Source organism: Crocodylus siamensis, chromosome 2 (assembly GCF_052110815.1).
Source record: "Crocodylus siamensis isolate JL-2025a chromosome 2, ASM5211081v1, whole genome shotgun sequence".
Taxonomy (NCBI): Eukaryota; Metazoa; Chordata; order Crocodylia; family Crocodylidae; genus Crocodylus; species Crocodylus siamensis.
Window position 1 is genome coordinate 25,225,148 of NC_143396.1, and position 22,664 is coordinate 25,247,811.

General features: G+C 45.4%; 1 protein-coding gene across 8 annotated transcripts in view; it reads left to right on the forward strand.

The window, feature by feature from the left end:
- The window catches only part of PPP2R2C (protein phosphatase 2 regulatory subunit Bgamma), a 348,432-nt gene that overhangs the window by 113,378 nt on the left and 212,390 nt on the right, over positions 1-22,664 (forward strand). For 3 of the 8 annotated variants that reach the window (XM_090035558.1, XM_090035555.1, XM_090035554.1), the window contains one exon: positions 14,106-14,197. The exons of the other annotated variants lie outside the window; for them this stretch is intronic. In XM_090035558.1, coding sequence (XP_089891684.1) covers positions 14,131-14,197 — 67 coding nt within the window. In that variant the 5' untranslated portion in view covers positions 14,106-14,130. The remainder of the gene's footprint in view (positions 1-14,105; positions 14,198-22,664) is intronic. 8 annotated transcript variants of the gene reach the window in all.

Sequence of the window (22,664 nt, forward strand, 5' to 3'; positions counted from 1 at the left end):
TGGCTGCAGTGGGATTGAAACCAGCCCATTATCTATGTGCAACTGTAAAATAGCAGGCATACAATATGAATCTGTATACACATTTTTGTTCCTATTTTGGAAAGGCTAATTTTAATCTGTATATTCTTTTTCTTTTAATTTATGTGATAGTTTTAATCCAGTTATGTTTGCCTTTGGTACTTATTATGCATACACTTTGAAATTACGAATTTATCTACTGTTTTGCTAGAGTCTACAAGAGAAAGTAGAACAATTGTTTTAAAAAAGTTATTAACAAAATCTCAACAAGCTGATTCTCTTAATGAGTAATAATCATATGGGTAATAAAACAGGTATATCTGAAAACCGGTACCTTTTGAAGGTTGTATGCTTACCTTCTCTCCCATCTCCTGGAAACAGCAGTTTGAGGGAGGGAGAAAAGCAGGTTTGAATTATGTGGGTTTCTTTGAAACCAATTGTTTCATCTTCTTAAATAAGTGTCATAAGTCCTATCATTGAAATTTTCTGCAGAAAGAATTCATTTTGGCCAGTGACCAAAACAGGAGGTTTTTCAAGGTTGCTATAACAATGTACCTTTTCTTTGTTTCCTCAATGCTTTTAGAAACCTAGTTAGAAGCTGTAGAACATGATATTGTTCCATTTCATAGAAACTTATTGTTGGAAGGGTTATCTAGTCCAACCTCCTGCACAGATGAAGCCTTTGCTGTTCCTAAAAATTCAATATAGCACGCCTTCAAAATTGATCGATGTCTTAGGGCAGATCTTAATGCTGAGCCCAGGAGTGCTGCTGAGAAGCACACCCTACCTCTTGTTCCTGCTCTGCATATAGCAAAGCCTTGATAATTCAGCCATATTGGGTCTTTAGAAAGGCCGTGGGTGCACACCAGTAAGCGAGCCTTTGAGTGGCTTTGCGAAGGTACCAAAGCAACTATAGAGTTTCATTTCTGTGCTTGGTATGTGTGGCATAAAGGGAACCTTCTTTTGGGTGGCTTAGCATGGAGGAGGTGCAGACAAGCTCACAGTCTCCTCATTTCTAACAAGACAAAAAAGGAGAAAAACTAATCTATATGAGAACTTGGACTCAGGCCCAACCTTGTTCATGAATGTGTGGACAGTTCACCTAACACATTTTAGGACCTGAGTCTCATTGTCTTTAATTTTTCTCAGGGCTGTTTACTATAAAAGAGTGCAGTTAAAGCAATTATTATTATTTATGTGTAGGAACAGCTGAAGTGTTTGGGCAGTGGGTCTGCCAGCATGTGTAAAGCAGCTTTTCCCCCCTTTGTGCCATTTTTCTTATTCCAGCATAATTTTACACTTGTTGCTTATAGTTCTGGTTTAAATATTTCTGGGCTCTGCTTGAAGCAAAACTACTGTCCATTTTTCTATGCATGATTCCATGGTTAGAGGTTATTTTCTGAAAGCAAAGTACTTGTAGTCACCATTTTAAATGTATGTCTTTTTCTTGCTTTCAGGATTCTACCGCCTGCATATAACACCATTTATTTCTAAAGGCCTTATAAATGTGCCTAAGTTGTATTAATTAATTAACATTACAGTAGCATTCAAATTAATGCTTACTACAAGATTTGTTAGTAGCAGTGCAGAACAAAACATATAATTAAATATTTATAAAATTAGAACACTGAATCTGGCAAATGTCAGTAGAATAGGTTTAACTGTTAAATACATATTTCCTTAAGATGTTCTTCAAGTTTATTTTAGTGAAGCAGAATTCTGGGAGTTTGCAGGTGCTAGCTAGAGAGAGCTACACAGTAAAATAAAGCATAAGCCTCGAGTGCTGCTCCAACTAGTTTCCCTGGATTCATGCTGATTGATCCCCACATCAGTTTTGGAATCTGTAGTCATCACCCTGCAAGTGCGTTATAGAGGGAACAACAGTTCTTTTGTAGTCCGGTGTAAAAGTAGCTTTGCCACTAAGCACTTTTAAGTGAATGCTTAACATGAAGCAAAATAATGTCCCATGAAAGTGAATGGCCAATTTTAGGATCATACTTTGTTTTGAGCTGGAGCCTTATGAACTCAGTGATCCCATTGTTGAAGAATGAACTCTAATTGCAATGGTGAATTAGTGACCTTACTAGGAAAGATTTTTTGACCTCATATGCATAAATGGTTATGCATAGGTTATATTATACTAATACACAGGCTATGGTGCATTTAAATAAGCCTTCCAGTTCTTGGTTTTTGGAACCTGTACCTTAGTCCTATCAAGTACCCAATCGCTTATACCAGTAGCACTAAATCCTTTGGCCCCATAGACCAGAGGAGTGTCATAGGGTTAGTTTGTGGGCTGGATCAGACCCTGCATGTACAGGACTAGGTCTGCATGTCTGGACTGGGCCCCATGCAGCTTCAGCTGACACTGTGCTGGGATTGGGCCCTGTGCCACCTCTGCACACCAGGATCAGGGCCTGAGGCCTGTGCTGCCTATGCCTGGTCTTGTGTGCTGGGATCAGGACCCTGCCCTGATCCCGCCCACCTCTGAGTGCTAGTATTGGGCTCTGTGGTCCTGTGCTACCCCCGCCATCTTTATGCACCAGTACTGGACATTGCGCCCCCGCCCCGGTGCGCCCAATCTAGTGTGCAGGGCTGTGGCCTACAAGACTTTTTGTGATCCCGTTGGGAGCCCCGTATGTCAGGTGATACAGCACTGGGGGCTGGATCTGGCTCGCTAGCTGGGGATTGAGCACCCTTGCTTTATACACATCGCTCCAGAATTCTGTCTTGCTGTGGGTACCCATAGCTTCTCTATTAGTTCATTCAAGGATGACATGATAGCCAAGGGGACAGTAGGAGCTTAGTGACAGAGATTCATAACCAAGTGTTTTGCTTTTAAGAAAACACTAATGAGGTGCAGATCTTTAAAAAAAAATCCAGTGTGTTCATTCCCACAGTCTGATTTTTTTCCCCCTTCCTATGAATCTTAAGTTTTGTAAATGTCCTTAGCCTTTTTCTGTGTTGCATTAATACAGTGCTGCTGAATCTGGCCCACAGGGCTGTTATCCAGGCCATGGGGTTCCCTATATGTCCAGAAATTTGTCAGTGGGGAGCGGTGGCAACAATATTTGCTGCAACTTCCCTCATGGGCTGGATGACATGGGCCCATGTTCCTTATCATAATGACATGCAGGGTTGATCTGTGACCGGATTCAGCTGGCAAAGCCAGGCTCGTGCATGAGGTTGCCCTGTAGCTGGATCCAGCATGTGGGGTCAGGCCAGTGCACCAGATTACACCCTGCACCGACCCTACACTGGATCTGGCCCATGAGCTAGCCCTGTGCCACTCATGTAGCCTATGAAGCTGGAAGATGAAGTGCCATTGCATTAATACATTTAAAACCCGTTTTTGCTCACGTGCCTAGGCTGTAGCCTTCTCTTCCCACACTGGCTTTTGTGTTGAGAGCCCTTCAAAAACAAAGCCCATTTTTTATATTGTTCCAGTAGCAAGGAATCCTACAGAGCTGATGGCCCTTAATGGCTTGTTTTCATTATTAGCCCTCTCTGAGGTAGCCTGCATCTCTACATGGGCAGGAGCAGGACCGTGTCTAGAAAAGACTGGACTTGTCAGAGCCAGGCTGGCCCTAGCTCAATGTGGAGGTTATGATACAAAGTGAAGATTACAGTTAAAATAAAAAATAGCATCCAGAACTTAGATTCTGTGGCTTCGATTGATGTCTTACGTCACCAGGTGGTCAGAGACATGTTTTGGCAAAGAGAGGAGGGATAAATTCAGTGATTAACAGGGGTGTCTATGTCTTGAAGAAGCACCATAGGCCACATTGGAGTTGCCATGGGATGAATTATATGAAATGTTCTCAACACTGTTAACACTCAACTGGAGGATGAAAACTTAGGAAGTAGTAAATTGGGAACAGGTCACCCTTTTTAAATCATTTGTATTTGAAAGTGCCACTTCCCAAAAACTACTTTACTTTGTGTTTTGGTTTTTTTTTTGGTTAGTCTAAAAACTAAATGTAAGCAGCTAGGGGGCAAGGAAAATAAGTGTTATATATGTAAAGTGATCAAGGTTTTAAATGGCATTGTAATTTTAGTGTTTTTTAATTTAAAGACAACAAACTACACAACATGAGGTTAAAAATAAAGCAACTTTAAAATTGGGTAAAATCCCAGCTCAGCAAAAGTCAAATGTAAAACTCCTGTAGACTTCAGTGGGGCTAAGATTTAACTCTTCAAACAATATCTTAATGGGGGATCTTCCTTATTTTTTATTTCAACTTTTCAGTAAGTTTACAGTCACAGCACCTCTGCTTCCAAGATGTCAGGACTGTACAGATCATTCCTTTCAAAGGAGAATCTTCTGAAGTTAAGCATGGACAGGATCATCCCATTATTTATGGATTATACCCATTATAGATTTATGGATTATTTTATACAGTGGCATAAATGTTTTGAAGCTGCTAGTTACTGCATCTTTGTTATATTTGAGTTAACAGCCATTGGCTAAAAAAACCCAGAAATAGTTCTGGGAACAAGACCAGACCTATGGACTCCTCCCTTCCAGGCGAGTGCCGTGATTACTGGACAACAGATTAATGCTTCTTCTTCCTCCTTCCCTCTGGCCCAAGGAATCCTGAACTCTTCGCTGCACGGTGGCACAGCTCCGACAAGAACGATGGCTGCTGCCCCTCCTTCATCTTTCAAAAGAAAGGAATAGAGAACCTCTCAGTTCTTTGAAAGCATAACTGTAAGCACCTACCCTTGAGGAAGATTTCACTCTGTGGATCCCAAGTAGACTGAGCAGCCGTGAAAAAAATATGTAAACTGTAGGGATGGTTGAGACTTTAGATGCATTGCTGTTCCAGTGTTTTCTTTTGGCCAGCTTTTAGTCAGCGCCCTCCTTGTGTGTTAGCTGTCCCATTCCAAGCAACCCAAGTCACCCCATGCACTACATATCCCACATAATAACCAGCTGGAGGTCAGGCAGGGACTGCAGAAGTGGCCTGTGCTGTGAGTTTTTGGTCCAAACAGTCCATCGATGCAGCTCCATTGATGGCACCAGGAGTTGGAGCCCCAGGGCAGAGCTGGGTGGTAGAGCATCAGGGTCCACCAACACCTAAGTCGTATGTTGTCTGTTACTGTTTATGGCGTTGAAGTAATAGTAGGAAAGGAGTGAAGGAAAGGCTGGCAAAAAAAAGCCTAGTGTAGACAGAGACAGGGCTTGTGTCACCAGTGGGTTGTCGGTGCTAGTTCTGTGGGTTCTGACAGCGTCTTGAAAGCATTCGATCTCCGTTTTTGTTAACCCTACAATAGTTACTGTTTGTAGGAACTGTGTGATCAGTACCAGCGGAGAATATATTTCTAAATGTTCTTGTCCTCACATACAATGATTCCTCAGCATCCAGACCCAAACCAAGTAACAGATACTTTAGACCTAAATCCTGTTTCAACTGAATTTAATTGTATGATGAAATTCAGATTACTGCAAACTGCGGACCCATCCAAACTTGTATTTACAATGAAGCACTGCTTTAACCTCATTTGAGATTCTTATCCAACTCACATTTTCATTAGGAAGGCCTTTTTGGTGTCAGCAACTTTTTTTCAAATTCTATATTGGATTAGGGTTTGGAAAATTTAAAACAAACAGTGTCCTACTTTATATAATTTTTGAGGAGATTTGCTGTTTGGTATTTAGAGCTTTAACTCTAATTACATGACTGAAACAAGATTTTTGCCTCAGAATTGAGGAAAGTACTTTTGGGGATGTGTGAGAGAGATTTGTCTGAAGATTTAGTTGGCTTGTGTAATTGTGACAAGCTGGATAAACAATTACCTGGATACTGGCATGCATATTAATAGCAGCATAACAGTACATGCAGCAGCTCTTTGTATTTTCAAAAGGGGGAAAAAAAGTTCACTTCTTCCTCAGTGAATTCCATATTTAGACTAGATCTTCTGCAAGTAAGTGTAGTTCCCTTGGCATCAGTGGAGTTTGTACCTGTTTGTACTTGGTGTGGATTTTCCAGGGTCCACCTCTCGTGGATGATCTTGGTGCCCCTAGTGGCTACTCTGACCTTGTCCTGCTCCACTGGTGTCTGGAGCTACTATTCTGTCACTCGCCTGCTACACCTTCACGTCCAGCTACTAAATATAGGAAGCTACTCTCAGAGACCAGGGTAAGCCTTGGGTGCTTCACTTCACCTTGCTTATCCCCGGGCAACTGTGTTCTGGCCCCAGGCCCTCCTGAGTAAAGTATTACCATCTCTCTGCCCTGGGTCCAGCCTTTCTCTGCCTTGCGGGTTCCAGTTGTGGCCAGCTGGCACTAACTGTGGTCCTGTGAGTCCTAATCACCTTAAGTGCAGTAGTTATGGCCTCCATCTGCCCCCATAGCCACTCACATGGCTTGCAGGTCTCACTCTGATTCTTTGCACTGGGCCCTCTGGCTCTGGTTTATATTGGTTTCAGTCTACAGTGTCCCTAATGGTTGCAGGACCGCTGGCTCCTTCTCTCTCTCGGGTTGGCCCACTGGATCCCTGACTCTGGTAGAGTGTCTCTTGCACTGGGCCCCTTGCCCTATTTCTGCTGCAGCCCCTGCGACCTGCCGGGTCTCGGACCCTTGCAGGCTGTGCCCCAGCTTCAGCCTTTCTGTGGTGTAGAGTGCCACCCCACCTGTGGTCTCCACCTCCCCTGTAGCCACACCCCCAAAAGCTCCAATACAAACTCAGATCTACATAACAGACCATAAACCCCAAAGAAAAACAACTATAGTGCAAAATCACTTACCTTACAGGAGGTCAACAGAGCTCCTTCCTCTTGCAGGGTCAGGGCCAGGGCCAGTTTGAGTTCAGGCTTATATGGCTCTTTCTCCTCCCCTTCCAGTCCCTGGACTTAATCCTTCTGGTAACAGGGCCCAAGTGCTGCTACCCATCTTCCTTCGCAGCGTTCCATTCCCCCGCTTGCAGGCTGAACCCTGTGGCCCTTTATCCTGGTCTGTCTGCCTCTGCGTTCTTTCCAATTATGTTCCCTGCAAGCTCCCCTGGCTCTGCTCTCTCTACCAGTACTGAGGTTGCTCTTTTACCTAATTCCCTATAAACTTCACTGCCTCTGTCTGCTTGCTCATAATTTTACTTCCTTCCAGGAGCAGGGGTTAGGGTCCTTTGCTACAGCTTGTCCCTGGGTGCATATGATCTTGTAGCCATAATCTGAAACTTTAAGTTATGCTGGGCAATGCTTTGTGGTCTCACAAGCAGTCCCACCGATGCCAGTAGAAGTGTTTGTGCTGCAAGAGGTGCTGTTTAATATAAAATCAGAACCTGACCCTTGATTTTTATTATATTTTATATTATACTTCTTACATTTTATTATAATAAGTTATTTTCAGTATTTTTGTTTCCCGTTGTAGGCCCTGGAGAACTAAGGCTAAATACAACAATAATTTTGCTAAAATTAAATAGCAAAACCTGATGTCTGGGCTTTGACTGGTCAAAGGGGGATCAAGGGAATTCCTGTCCTGAAAGTCACTTCAAAAAAATTCTGCCAGCTTTGTTCACTCTTTCCACTGGAGGGAGTTGAGGCCAAGAGAGCCCTTGCTGACGACAACTGTGGCAATACTGCATGAAGGAGAGATGATCTTTCAAATGCAGAGAAATATTGTCCCCCATCTGCGAAGGCTAGGAAAGCATGTTTCTCGTTCTTCCTCTGACTTCTCATTCTCAGTTTCAGGATCTGGCAGTCATTTGTGTGCTGGGGTGATGGTTTCTATTGCTTGTGCTGATCTCAGGCTCTGTTAACATTTCCCAGTCAATGTCAGCTTTATGGTTTAACAACTTGTCCTGATTTTTTCCCCAGTTCATGACATGAAACCTGAGATCTGGAGCACAGATCTGGTATGGCTGCAGTTGTGCCGCTGCTTATATTCAGGCTGGCAATGCCTGGCACACTATAGTGCTTGGTGAATATGCTGATTCTGGATGGCACCCAAGTGGATAATCTGTTTCTTATGTTATGTGTTAACATGGGCTCCTGGCTTGTCCAACTCACTGGATTATTTGAAATACAGAAGAGCTTTGCTGGTGTTGGCTTTATGAAAGGTGATCACTATTTATTTTTTTAATGAGGAAAATCAAGTTTTTATCTAAGGAATGCTTTAAATAGCAGGGTAGAAGGTGCATGTAACAGATTCTAAACTAAACTGTAATCCTTTCGGGGTGTAGCAAAGCCACGGTATACAGTATATAGGTACCCTGACCACACCTTGCTCCTTGGAAGCTGCTTCTTGATTTGGCAGGGCTCCCTGGATGCTGGAACATCACCGTGGGATGGGAACTGACAGACGTGGCTCAGTGGACCCGTGATGGATATATGTTAAACGCCTAGCCCATTTTCCTCCACAGGCCATCCTGGCTGGGAGGAACAACATAACACCAAACCACCATTTGCTTTCACTGACATATTTGCTGGAAACCAAACTAGAAGAGCTAAGTGAATGGGGAGTGAATAGTATCTGTTATTCCAGACAGACCTTTAGAGGCACTTCTATAGTTCTTGTTGATCACAGTATCTTTAATGCAATTGTTTACCCAGTGCTTCTGTGAGATATGAACTAAAATTTAGAAAGATTAAGTAGGGTTTTTTTTGAGGCAGACAAGGTTCTTTGGGTAAACCTGATATCTTTTATTAGACCAACTCAACTAGCTGGAAAAATTCTTCTTAGCAAGCTTTCAGGTTTAAATACATTTTTTCTGAGGGTCACACAGTCAAGTCTGTGGTGGAGCTGGGAATTGAGCTGTAGCCTCAGACCAACTCCCAAAATACGGGTCTAATATAAATAATAGTTTTGGGCGCTTTTACAGGTGCTGGGGGTGGGGTGGGGGGTGTGCTTTAATTATGGAATGGGAAAGGGACAGGCCTCTCTAATTAAAGTGCTGCCATGTCTCAGAGCCACTCTGATTAAAACGCCACCATGTCTCCTGTATCGGTGTCCCTGCACTTAAAAATGGTGTGTGGGGGTGGGGGGGAGGGGAGGGAAGTTCTTGAACTAAAGCTCATAGAATGAGCTTTAGTTCAAATGCTCACACTGCCATTTTTAAGCACGGGGATGCTGATACATGAGACGCAGGAGACTGCTGGGGCACAGTAATTGCCACGGTCCAGCAGCCTTGATTAATTGAGTCAGCTTCGATGCACTGGAATTCCAGGACATCGGAGCAGCCTCGGCACTCGTGTATAGACACCCTTTGTACACAACAGCAGTCAGATATATGCATAAAAAGAAAAAGAGGGAAAGCTGTGGCCTCAGGATGGTGGGAGAAATGTTGAATTCATTGTGAGAACAGAATGTGCTGCCTCACTTGCGTGCTGGAAAGGAGATGGCTTTTGTTTGGAACTGAAGTCGCTGGAATGGGAAGACTTTATTATTTATTTATTTTTTGACATTTTTCCATACTTAGAAGTATTTTCCTTTTTTCCTTCCTTGTTCTGTGAATAAGGACCTACTTAATTTGTGGTTTCCCAGATTTTGCGGAAACTGCGAAATCTGGGGTTGTCTGCAAAATCCACAAAACCAACAATGACAAAAAAACTTTATAAAAATAAAATGCAGTCGCAGTCAGGAGTCCTCAGTGCTCGGAGGCAAAGGTGCCAGCTGGCAGGGTGTTATGAAGGGCAGCAGACAAGATGGCAGTTACCTTCTCCCTCCCTTCAGGGCTTATCCGCCAGTCAGTGTGGAGGGGGCTTGGGTGGCACAAAGGGCAGCCAGTGATTAAGAGGACAGCCGCCCCCTTGTCCCTTCTCACCCCTGGGGCCACTCTGCCAATCAGCGCTGAGGGGTGGGACGGCCCCAAAATGCCCGTGAAATTAGCCCTGCGTGCTGCAAGTGAGCTGTGAAACACCCTTTGTCCCACTGCAATTTAAGAAGGTCCCTATCAGCGATGCTCAGTGTGCAAGGTTCTGCTCTGTAACAGTAACCGGTTATACTAAAGTTGCATATTGTGCTGCTGATGAAATGAATGTCATCAGATTCATTTGTCGTAAGCATGAGGGCCAGATAACCAGCAGCAGGTGGAATAGTCTATATTGGGGTAGGCAACATTTTTTGGCCGGAGTGCCGAAAAGGCCCACAATGCCTACCTTGGAAGGTGCCGGAGTGCCAGCATGCCAGAAAAACAAAATGAGGGGAAGGGGTACGGAGGGGCAGGGAGGCAGCAGCTGTTTGTAGTCTCCTGGCTGCAGCTGGCCCAGGCTCCGGGGTAGCTGCTGCCAGCTATGGTACCTGGCCTGCTTGCAGCTTCCTAGCCACCTGCTGGGAGCAGCCCGGGCTGCTGGCTGGCAGCAGCTACCCAGAGCTGGGGCCAGCTGCAGATGGGAGGCTGCAAACAGCTGCTGTCTCTCCACCCTGGCCCCGGCACCAATGTGTGCCGACGAAAATGGCCTCGCGTGCCATGCTTGGCACGCGCGCCGGGGGTTGCCGACCCAGGTCTATATCAATAAGTCCTTGGGCTCCTGAAGGGGAGCCGTAAGGGCATCATAGATGGCGTGGTTCGTTGTTTGAGCTTGAGCACCACGGCTGCAGCCAGTGTTGCTGGAGAAGCCTGAAGAGTGGATATTCTTAACCCCGGGGTGGGCAAAACGTGGCCTGTGGGCCAGATGCGGCCCGCCAGGCCATTGTGCCTGGCCTGCAGGGCCCCAAAAAATGTAGAAAATTAATATTTATCTGCCCCTGGCTGCCTGTCATGCAGCCCTCGATGACTTGCCAAAACTCAGTAAGTGGCCTTCCACCCAAAATAATTGCCCACCCTTGTCTTAAACCATTCAATGCCTGTTCTGAAATGGTTGAGAGCAGCCCGGACCCTGTGGGGCAGCTGCCAGCCTGAGGGGTGAAAGCTGGTGTTGGGGATGATGTTCTTTAGCCATAGTTGTTGTGCTGCATATTGCCTGCTCAACTGATGCGAGGTGCGTGCTGTGGGTAACGTGTCATCTGCAGATTTGATGAGCTTATTAGCCTGAGTAAAGAATGGGTTCCAAGACTTCAGGTGGTAGTTCGTTTTCTGGCTTGTGGCTACTAGCCAGGAGCGGAAAGAATGGTCTGGATCTTGGGCTTTGAGGCCTAGGGCCAGGGTAGCAGCTTGTCTCTGGATGTCAGTAAGGGCTGGTAAGCAGGCAGCTGGAGTTGGTATAAAGTGGGGCATAAAGCAGTTTAATATTGTAATGGACTGTAATGTTGAATGTCATGTACTGTAATGTTGTAATGTGAACTGCAGCTCCCAGAAGCCTCCAGGGGAGTGGAGGATAGAACTGTAGTGTGCACTACAGTTCCCAGAAGGTTGCAGGAGACAGCGAAAGCGAAAAAGCAGCAATGGAGCAAAGGACATGACAGCTGAGATGTGTGCGGCAGGAGACTTAGAAGGAGCACCAGAACCAGGACTGTGAGCTGCATCAGCAGGGCTCAGATGTGGGAGCCCTGGCAGATGGCAGTTAAGCATTTTTGGGACCAGAGGCTCATTGGGAGTCCCTCCAGAGCAGCTGGAGGGTTTAGGGTTTCTCAAGTATATATACTGTGGTATTAGTTTTCCCTTCATACTACCTGGTCTTGGATGATTTCACTACAGTGCCACTGTTTATTACCTGTTACCTGGATTCTAAGTGTATGTACCTTATAATGTTTATTCACCTGTGCCTGTCCTTAGCCCATTGGCTTGTGACCCTGATCCCCAGCATCTCCTATATAAAAGTGGGAACTTCCCTTGCCAGTTCCCTGTGCCAGTTCCTGGTGTTGCAATATACAGTATAATGAGAAAACATAGGTTAACAACATAGACCATGGTTTAAAAAAAAAAATAGTATCACGAAACAAAACGGAGTGGAAAGATCCTAAGCAGGCTGAAAGCCCTTTCAGCTATTTGAGACATTTAGAGCATGAAAAGACATTTAGCTTATTTATGAAACAAATATATATCATCTTCAAAGTGTGAAGTGCTTAGCACTTAGTGCTGTGGTAGATTCCTGGAACAGAAGCCACGAATGAAGCTCTTTCAAATTGCAGCTACATTGCATCCATTTCTGGGCTCTAGGGCACCTGGAGCAGGTATGGAGCACCTATCATGGTTTGGAGGCAATGTGAGATTGGCCTGCAGGGTGCCTATACATGAGTGTGGAGGTTGCTCCGGCATGTTGGAATTCTAGCGCGTTGGAGCAGCCTCGACTAATTGAGTCTGCTGGAGCGTGGCAATTACCGTGCTCCAGCAGCGTCCTGTGTCTTGTGTATCTGTGTCCCCACGCTTAAAAATGGCTGGGGGCGCTTTGAACTAGAGGTCATTGAATGAGCTTTAAGTTCAAGCACCCTCACCACCATTTTTAAGTGTGGGAATGCTGGTACAGGAGATGCAGTGACACTTTAATTAGTGGCTTACGGTCAAGAATTGTGACCTTGAAAGAGCAAAAAGAAAGGGCAGTAACAGTGGTTTAAGCAGTTGATGTGTGGTGACCGTTGCTGGTCAGCGTCATGTCTGGTACCCGTCTTTCATCTTCTTGTATCACTTATAGAATCATAGGAAATTAGGGTTGGAAGGGCCCTCAGGAGGTCATCTAGTGCTCAAAGCAGGATCATCCCCACTTGTGTCTTTATACTTGGATTGTAAAGTTTAAAACTGTTGGTTATATATTTGGATGGTGTCTTAGATAAGGTAATTTTGCTTGGGGATTGCTGATTCAGTTATGGAGCATGGCCTGAATGCTTTGGTTTTCAGATCTGAGTCATTATAGCTGCTGGTTGGAAGCGATTCTGGAAATCCTTTTTTAAAAGTAATTGTGAATAATACGCACAAGAAGAATTTCTTTTTAGACCGCTTTGGAATACATGTATACATTATATAATGGGCTATTTCCTGGCTCTGAATCCAGTTTTAAAATTTACTGGTATGATGCTGTTGACTTAAGTTCGATGGGTGTAGTTTGATAAGGACTGTTATAGCTCTAGTTACTTGTTAATGCTGCCTGTTCTATATTCATCAGTATATACTGCAGACTCCAAGTAAAATGAAACCATTGCGTTGTCACCTGCCAGTCATGCATATTGTAGCCTGACACTGACGCCTCCCTCTGACAAAGAGCATGTGATATCTTGAGTGACACATTGAGCTTGTGCTTGCGAACAGACAAACTTGCTATAGTAAGGCAAGAGAAAATTGTTTTTGATGTAGGAAAATATTAGATTCATCACCACACTCAAAAGAATGATTTATTCATGTAAGTGTGTGTGTCTCTCTGTCTAATGGACTATACTCTGATATATACAATTCATTTGTTTGTGTCAAACTAAAACTGCTGGGTGAAAAACTGTCTTCCCAGCTGGAAACTGCAAGGAGTAATAGGAGGGTATTTTTTTGAAACCTGGCTTTTTGCATTAGTAATAGCTTTCTGAGGTGAACCTATTTGAACTACAGTAATAAAACAAAATGCAGCTATGAAATGGGTGGGACAGGAAGAAAAGGAAATTTCTACTCTTGTATTAGAGCAGTCTGTGTGATAATGCTCTTCACAAAGCAATCATGCGGGGAATAGGCTAAGGCATTTTCCATTTTAAAATCTTGTGGAGGAAAGAGACAGAAATTTTGCTTTGGAATAAACACCAGGGTCTGAGATTTCTAGATGGAAGGCAATTTTCTGTTTATGTTCTCAACATTTGTGAGCAGAAGTCTTCCAGTGAGTTTTTGCAAGGCTATGATACTGGCCTATGATGAATATTTGTCTGCTTTGGGGTAGGGAAGTTAATTTACATGTAATTTTTTCTATTTTCTTCATACTCTGTTTCCTGGTTAGGTTGTTCCTTCAGTTACTGTTCCTGACTTTTCTGTGTCACCATTAGGAATATACAACAAGAATGGCAGGGATCTCCCAGTCAAGGACCAAACACCTCACTGGGGTAAATGAATGAAACTCAGTGGCAGACATAAACTTGGCCCAAATCCTTAATGGGAAGGGGGTGGAGTGACACACGTTGTAGTACCCAGTTACTCATAAATCAGAAGTGGGCAGTGGCACTATTTTTTTCCCCCCCTACACTTGTACTATGAAAGGTGCTGGATTGACAGCCCTGGAAATTGAAGTCCTCTATTTCTCCACAGGACAGGTATAGCATGGGCGGCAGCAATGCAAGCTTCCCCACACTATCCCGCCAATGTGTCTCAACCCTGTTCTGAAGAGATCACTTCTGGAGGTGAGTGGGTAGCTTCAGGCCTTGGCTACTCTGGTTGCCAACAAGGCTGCCACGTGTTGTTTTTTTTTTTGGTTTGTTTTTTTTAAATTGGCTGGACACTGGTCCACAATGAAGTGAACGGAGACTGCCACTTGTCTTGCATAAGCCACCAAATAGCATTGTTATTAGCAATGAGGGCTGAATTCATTCTGATACATTATTTTAGTTCACTGCTGTTGCATGGAGTTGGATGGAACACCCAAAGTTTGTCCCACCTGTTCTCTGCTGTTGTTGCTTTTGGAGGCCATGTGACTGTTTTATGTACTTACATTCACATGCATGCAGATAGCTTAGTGCACTTCCTTTCTAAACCTTGATACATAAAGCCACTTCGTGCCAGCAGCCACCTTTTGAGGAATGCATGCTTTGAAGCACGCAACAGTTTGTTAAAGAAATGAATCTCTTTTTCCTATGTCTTAAAGGGCTACTTGTTTTCCAACATAAAGCAATAACTTGATGGTATTTTAATGCTGAATATATAATTTATTTATTAACATGCACAATGGAAACCGATGCTTTTACTTTGAAGTCAGCAGTTGTAAAATTTATATAAAATAAGTTAGAACCTGCAGCACCCTAAGCTCCTATGAAATGATGATAAATGACACCCAGTAAGAACTTGAATTCTATAAAGAAAATAGCTTATAATAGAACACTTGGGAAGAATCATAGAAAATTAGGGTTGGAAGGGACCTCAGGATGTCATCTAGATCAACCTCCTGCTCAAAGAAGGGCCATCCGCAAGTAGATCATCCCAACCAAGGTTTGTCTAGCTGAGTCTTAAAAATCTTCAAGGGTGGAGATTCCACAACCTCTCTGGGTAATCTGTTTCGGTGTCTTATTACCCTCCTTGGGGGAGAATTTTTCCTGATTATCTAATTAAAAATTTTCCTTGCTGCAACTTGGGACCATGGCTCCTTGTTCTGTCATCTGCCATGGTCTAACACTATCCTCTTTGTAAGCACCCTTCAGGTACTTGAAGACTACTGTTAAATCGCCCCTTAGTCTTCTCCAAACTAAATAAGCCCAGTACTCTCAGCCTCTATGCATAAGTCATGTGCCACAGCCTCCTAACCATTTTTGTTGCCCTCCACTGGACTCTCTCCAACTTATCTACATCCTTTCTGTAGTGGGGTGCCAAAAACTGGATACAGTACTCCAGATGTGGCCTTTCTAGTGCCAAATAGAGGGGGAAAATCACTTCCCCCGGTCTGCTGGGAATGCTCCTACCACTACAGCCCAGTATGCTGATAGCCTTCTTCACAACAAGGGCACACTGTTGGCTCATATTCAGCTTATTGTCCACTGTAATCCCGAGGTCTTTTTCTACAGAGCTGCTGCTTAGCCAGTCAGTCACCAGCCTGTACTGGAGCATGAAATTATCCCATCCTAAGTGCAGAACATTGCACTTCTTCTTACTGAACCTCATATATTTCTTTTAGTCCAATCCTCCAATTTTCAAGGTCTCTCTGAACCTTACCTCTGCCGTCCTGCATATCAACTACTTCTCCTAGGTTGGTGTCATCTGCAAACTCGCTGAGGGTGCACTCCATACATTTTCTGCATCATTGATGAAGACATTGAACAAAATTGGCCCAGGACTGACCTCTGGGGCACTCCACTTGATACCAGCTGCCAGCTAGACATCAAGCCATTGATTACTAGCCTTTGAACCCAATGATCCAGCCGGTTTTCTATTCCCCTTACAGTCCATTCATCTAACCTAGTGGTCACCAACCAGTGGATCTCAATCCACTGGTAGTTCTTGGAGCCTCTTGTGGTAGATCTTGGAGTTGATCTGAGGCTGGGGTGCAGGGCTGAGTGCCCACGTGCACACATGCGTGCGCTCCAGCCCAGCCTGTCAGTTCATAGAGGAGGGAAGGGGCAGGGGCTAGATCGAGGCCCCGTGGTGAGGGACAGTGCCGCAGAGGCAGGAGCATGGGTAAGTTGAGTGGGGCCCTGGACGGGTGGGACTTACCTGCTGGGGAGGTGTACCGTCCCCATAGATTTATCTGTAGGGGGGTGAAGGGGTGGCTGTGGCGGCAGCGCACAGTAGATTTTGGGTTGCTTTTAAATGCCAAAGATGATTTCGTACTTAAAAAGGTTGGAGGCCACTGATCTAACCCATACTTCCGTGGCTTGCATATGAGACTGTTGTGGGGGATCCATATCAAAATCCTTGCTAAACTCAAGGTAGATCACATCCACTGCTCTCTCTGCATTCACAGAGCCAGTCATTTCATCATAGGTGATCAGGTTGGTCAGGCATGACTTGCCCTAGGTGAATCCATGCTGACTGTTCCTAATCACTTCTTTCTCCTCCAGATGCTTAGAAATGGATTCATTGAGGACCTGCTCGAGTCCTCCTTCCAAGGGCTAGGTGAGGCTGACCAATCCGTGAATCCTGCTGCTCCCTATCTTAAAGATAGGTACTATATCTGCCCTTTTCCAATCATCTGGGACCTCTCCCAATCTCCACAAGAGATGCAGTGGCCAGTGGCTCTGCAATCATATTGGCCAACTCCCCCAGCATGCTCAAGTGCATCTCGTCTAGTCCTATGGACTTGTATACCTCCAGCTTTCCTAAGTAGCCCATAACCTGTTATTTCAGTACTCTTGGCTGTTCACCTCTTCCCTAAACGGTGCTGCCAGGTGCAGTAGTCTGGGAGCTGACCTTGCCTGTGAAGACTGAAGTAAAAAAAATCATCAAGTACTTCAGCCTTTTCCGTGTCATCTGTCACTGGGTTGCCTCCCCCGTTCAGTAAGGTATTCACACTTTCCCTGATCTTCCTCTTGTTGTTGACATACTTGTAGAAACTAAGAGCTGTCAGTTTCTGAGGGGTGCCTTGAGTCTAAGGGGTGCTTTGAATATAAAAAAAAGTTGAGAACTACTCTTTTAAAGGCTGGCTTCCTGGACTATAAATTTCAGATTCAGAATGAGTTCCCCCATGTCTATAGCACTTGGAATCCAGAATTTTGTCTTGAAATAGAGTTACAGCCTGCAAGGGGCTGCTTGGGGCTGGGGCGAGTGGAACGCGGGGTAGCCATGTGCATGTGTGAATGCACATATGCAAGTGGCAGGCAGGCAGGGTGGTGGAGAGCACCTCCTGCAGCTCCCTCCAGGTAAGCCTTTCCAGGGGTGGAGTGGAACAGGCAATACTTTCAGGGGCAGGGGAGCACAGGCAACATGTTGGAGGTGCAGATGGGCCAAACTGATGTGGTGGTGGAGGGGCATGTGCCCCCTGAGATTTCTGTGCCCGCACAGCAGGGTGCAGGCCTGCAGCTATGCTGGACCAGCTCTGGGTAGGACCATCATGGCTGCTAAAATGAGACAGTGGCTGTGTAGAGCTGTACCTCTGCTTCTGCTGGAAATGCAGGGGGTGCCTTGCCTTGGTGGCCATGGCAGTGCACTACTTCCTCCCATGCCGGGTGGCTGTGGCAGTACAGTACTTCCAGGCCGCAGAGGTGGTTCCTGTCTAGAGCTGGTCTGGCTACGCTGCAGCCACACATCCCACTGTGGCCCTAGGACTTGGTGGGGGGGGAGGGGTGGACCATACCCCTCTGCCCTCCCAATCATCTTTTGTGCCCTCCCGCCTCTCTCTGATATGTTGCTTGTGCCCCTCCCATGCATTGCTTGGGAGGCCTACCAGTCCCTCAATCACTATAATAAAACTAATTGTAAATACCTATAAATTTTGGTGTTTGATTTTGGGTTTTTTATCATCTTGCCAGTGTGATGCAGGGTTTGCAGCAGCAGTGAGCTTCCCTGCCCAGTCCTGCTCTGCCCTGGCACACAGGGTCCCACCTGCTGGGGGGTAGGGCAGCAGGGCAGGGAACATGAGGCTACAGCAAGCAGCCCACCCCCACCCTGTACACAAATTTGGGGGGTACACCCCCCAGAAGTGCTCATAACGGCAGGGAGCCAGTCCCCCCACCTCCTGGATGAGCCATCCATGGCCCCATTCCACTCCTCACCCGGGCCCTGTGGCCATGCATAGCCCTGGGCCCCAAGAGCCATGTACCACCTGGACTGGGCAGCAGCCCCAGCCCTGCCCAACTCCTTCCCTCCTTCCGTATGGGTGCCTCCATTCCGCCCCCTCCCCCAGCCAGACTTACCTATGGGAGCTGCTCTCCAGGCTGCCTGGGCCATGTGAATGTGTATGTGTACGTGTGTACATGGCGCCCCCTGCCTCACTGCCCTTCTTCCGCTCGCCCCAGCCCCTTGCAGGCTATAACTCTGCCAGCCTGCAGAGCTCTTTGCAAGAGTGGAAAACATGCATGTTTCTCCATTTAAAATGAGAAAACCACGTTTTTCTCGGTTAAAAGGGGAAATTCGTGGTTTTTTTCCCCATTTTTCAATGGGAAACGGAAAACCTGGATCCCTGCCCATCAGCATAGGCTGCTAAAAATAAATGACTGAAAAGAACTGTGCCTGCCGGGCTTTATTCACCCCGGAGGGTATAGCCCTCCTGTTGTCGCCAAGCCTTAGAGCCCTTGAGGGCAATGCAGTTGTTCTTTCCCTGCATCACTGCCCCCGCTCTTGCCTGCCACATCTTGGTGTACCTCAATGGTGGGGGTCACCTAGTGGGTTCCTCGCTGCCTGGGTCCGACCCAGTGGTTGTACACAGGGCTCCACCACCCCTGCACTCCGACCTCACGCCACCTTCTTGAGCTGACCCAGTGGAGTCACATAGCCCATCTCGCCCGTCCACCTTCTTCCCTTGCCCCTATCCCTTATATGTGTCGGGTCGAGCCCCTCTGAGTACGGAGTCAGCTCCCGACCCTGATCCCTGGGACTCTAAGCCAAATCTATCCCGGTGCCCGTGGTCCCGGCGGTGACCCCTCCCTGATTACGACCCTCCTTTGGGATCCTCGTCACCCTTCCGAGCCAGGCGTTCACCTGGTCCTAGTGCGCCCTCTGCAACTGCTCGTCCTCACTGCTGTCCCGTTCAGGCCCCTCTCGCCCGTCGCCGGCTCCTGGAGGCTGCCGCCGGCTCCCTCTCTCTGGCTGTCCTCGTTCCTGCTCCCTGCTCTCCTCTGGACGCCATCGGGCCCCACACTCCTCTGCCGCTGATGGATTCCCCACTCTGGGGCCATCCACCCCTTCCGCTGCAGCCGCCGCTGTTTTTGTCTTCGCCGGCCAGCTTCTGGTGCTGACATCATCGGCCGGCTGCAGCTGTATATATAGCCGGCTCATGAGCCGCGCGGGTTTCCCAGGAACGTCGTCCCCTGCCGCAGGGGAATTGCCGGCGTCATCCTGGTCTCTGGGACAAGAATCTTAGAGATGATTCTCACAAGCAAATGTCCCTACAGTCTGCAGGGCAATGGTGGGCTAAAGAAGCAAAGGATTTTGGTAACGTAACCTAATTACTCAACTGTCAGGATGCAAGACTATTTTCATGATTTACCATGTAATTACCTTTAACTACCAGAAGTTTACCATAAAATAATATATAGTATTTGTTATTACTTGAAAGAATTCTTTTCATTTCCGTCACTCCAGGTTTGCAGAGGATTATTTTTTTATTAATCATTCATATCTAGGTCATCAGTTTAAATCCACCCCAGGCCATTAGTGTCTGAAAGTCATTATCCACCTGGCAGGGAATGTAAAGGAAGTTCGTTTGTGTGTTAACATTGGCCTCAATGTTGTAATGGTTTCCCTTTAAGTACAAGTCCTTCCCATATCAGGATAAAAGCTGAATGCTGGAAACTCTTTCCTGTGTGTTTGAACGGTACCGTGGAAGGGTCTGGATCCTCACTGGAACCTTTGAGCCATTTCCGGAATACAAAGAATAAGCAAAATGATCATAGCATTGCACACGCACACGTGCACACACTACAAAACAAAGCCATTGTCTACAAACTAGGATCTTGCCATTTGAAACAGATGATTTCAGGCCAGTTCCTGGAAGAACCGTATCATGTATAAATCTCAAAGTTGACATTAACTTACTTCCTTGTCAGCAAAGAGATCTAGAATGAATTAACATAATGTTTCTGGAGGTGATCCCCCTCTTCGTTTGAAACAGAAATTGTTTCTGTATCTCTCTACACAGATTGCCTAACAATTTTCCACCTCTATTATTCTCACTCTGGGAGGGATTTTTCAAAGCACCTAAGGGATTTAGTCCCACTGAAAGTGCTTTTGAAAATCTATCCCAGTTTCTTTCTGCAAAATGTTCAGAAGTTGAAAATAGCTTTGGAAACAAAATGTTGCACCGTAATAGATACATGCAGCAATATATATGCAAACACAAAGAGATGATACAGAACTGGAATTTTCTTCCAATGGCCATTGATTATGACATTATGACAGTAACTTATATATGAGTATTTATGTGAGAACATACATTGAAAATCAGGGTTGAATTTTGCTGAGTAATAAGACACAAAACATGATATAAATCTGAAATATGATTTTCAGTCTCCCAGTCTTGACACAAAAATAGTGAGTTCTAGCATCTCAAAAACACTGAGTAGTTTAAGTTTTTAAGGGAGATACTTTTCCAGCTGTGAAACTCAAAAGCAAATTCAAATTTAATTCCGTAAAAGAATTATTCAAACCCTATAATAGTTGGCAGAAAAAAGCAGGTTTGTTCACTCTTGAACTTCTCAATTGCTGCCTTAAGGTTGGTCCAGTGCCCACTAAGGTCTAATGAAGATATTCTCATTGACTTCAGTGGTATTGAACAAGATTGTTCTGATGCTCTGCAGACTGGCTTTAATACGGTCAAAAACAACATGGATTTCTAGGGCAGAAACATGAACCAAGACTACTACAGAATGTGCTTCAGCAAAATTTGTCTTCATGAAGGAAGGAAAGAGTATTGCTTAAGATGCACTTTAATCAAAGATTAAGGAGTCAATGAAAGTTGACCTTTTAGTGAAAAAGGGATTATGTTCTTTCAAAGTAGAACTGCCTTGAGCTTCCAGAAAAACATGTTAACTGGGTTTAAGAGGATAGCTTGAATTTACGCGGAAGGGACAAATTTGAGCTTGAGTTTGCTGCCAAATTAATCCAACAAATCCTGTCTTTAGGTTTTCTATTCAGTCCTCATTGATTTAATAGTGTTGCTTGTGCCCATAGTTTGTAGAGGAAAATTTTCTTTTTGAAGTTAGAAAATTGTTATTGTGTATAATGGCCCTTTCTGGTCAGATAGGGAAGTCATGGGGGCAGGATATCCCCATTCCAGATGGAGCAAGAGAGATGTAATATACCTCTGGGAGAGTCTCGAGAAACAAAAAAGGATGGGTTCTGTGAGGAAGGAATAGTTTTTGGGTCATAGTTTGTGTCTGAAAATGTTGGGCTATTGTTTATAGCATGGCCCAGTTGAGTCTTGTAACGTAGGATAGGGCAGTGCTCCCCATTTCCTTTGGCAAATAAGCATAAGATCTGTGAAGCGTGAAGACAGGCTGCAGATACAGGCAGACCTAGACAGGCTGGCAAGCTGGGTGGATTGGAACCAGATGAAGTTCAACACTGAGAAGTGTAAAGTGCTCCATCTGGCGAGGAGCAATCCCCAACATACTTACAGGCTTGGTGGCCAATTTGACTAGCACCACAACTGAAAGGGACCCAGGGGTAATAATAGACCACAGTATAAACTTGAACCATCAGTGCGATGCTGTAGTCAGCAGGGCAAATAATACTCTGGTACGCATCAACCGATGCATCTCGAGCAAAACCAAGGAAGTGATTCTTCTGCTTTACTCAGCATTGGTGAGACCGCAGTTGAAGTACTGCATCCAGTTCTGGGAGCCACACTTTAACAAGGACCTGATAAAGCTTGAGAAAGTCCAGAGCAGGACCACCCATATGATCAGAGACTTGCATGGCAAGCCATACGTGGAAAGGCAGAAGGACCTGGGACTGAAAAAGAGAAGGCTGAGAGGGGACTTAGTAGCAGCTTACCAATACAATAAGGGCTCGGTGAACAACGGTTCACTAGGGCACCTTTAGGGAAAACCAGGAGTAATTGCCACAAACTCCTGGAAGACCATTTCAGGCTTAGCACTAGGAAAAACTTGTTTCACAGTTAGGGTGTCCAGGCTGTGGAATAAACTCTCTTCAGAGGTAGAACAATCACCTACCCTGGAGATCTCCAAGACTGGATGGTCACCTTGCTGGAGTCATCTGACCCCAGTTGTCTTCCTGCCTCTTGCAGGGGGGCTGAACCCAATGATCTTGCGAGGTCTGTTCCAGCCCCTTAAATCTGTGTATATCTATGAATCTATGAAGGAGGGAGGAGTATCTTGTAAAATGTCTTTTTCCATGTAAGAAAAGAAAGACACTGTTGGAAAGAGAATTGCAGGTTAACCTATCACAGGCAAGTGGAACGGAGTCATGTGACTACTTCCAAAATCCTCTCTGGAGAAAAAGGAGATGGATTTCTGTGGCACCAAGGGCAGAGCGCTGAGGAGCTGC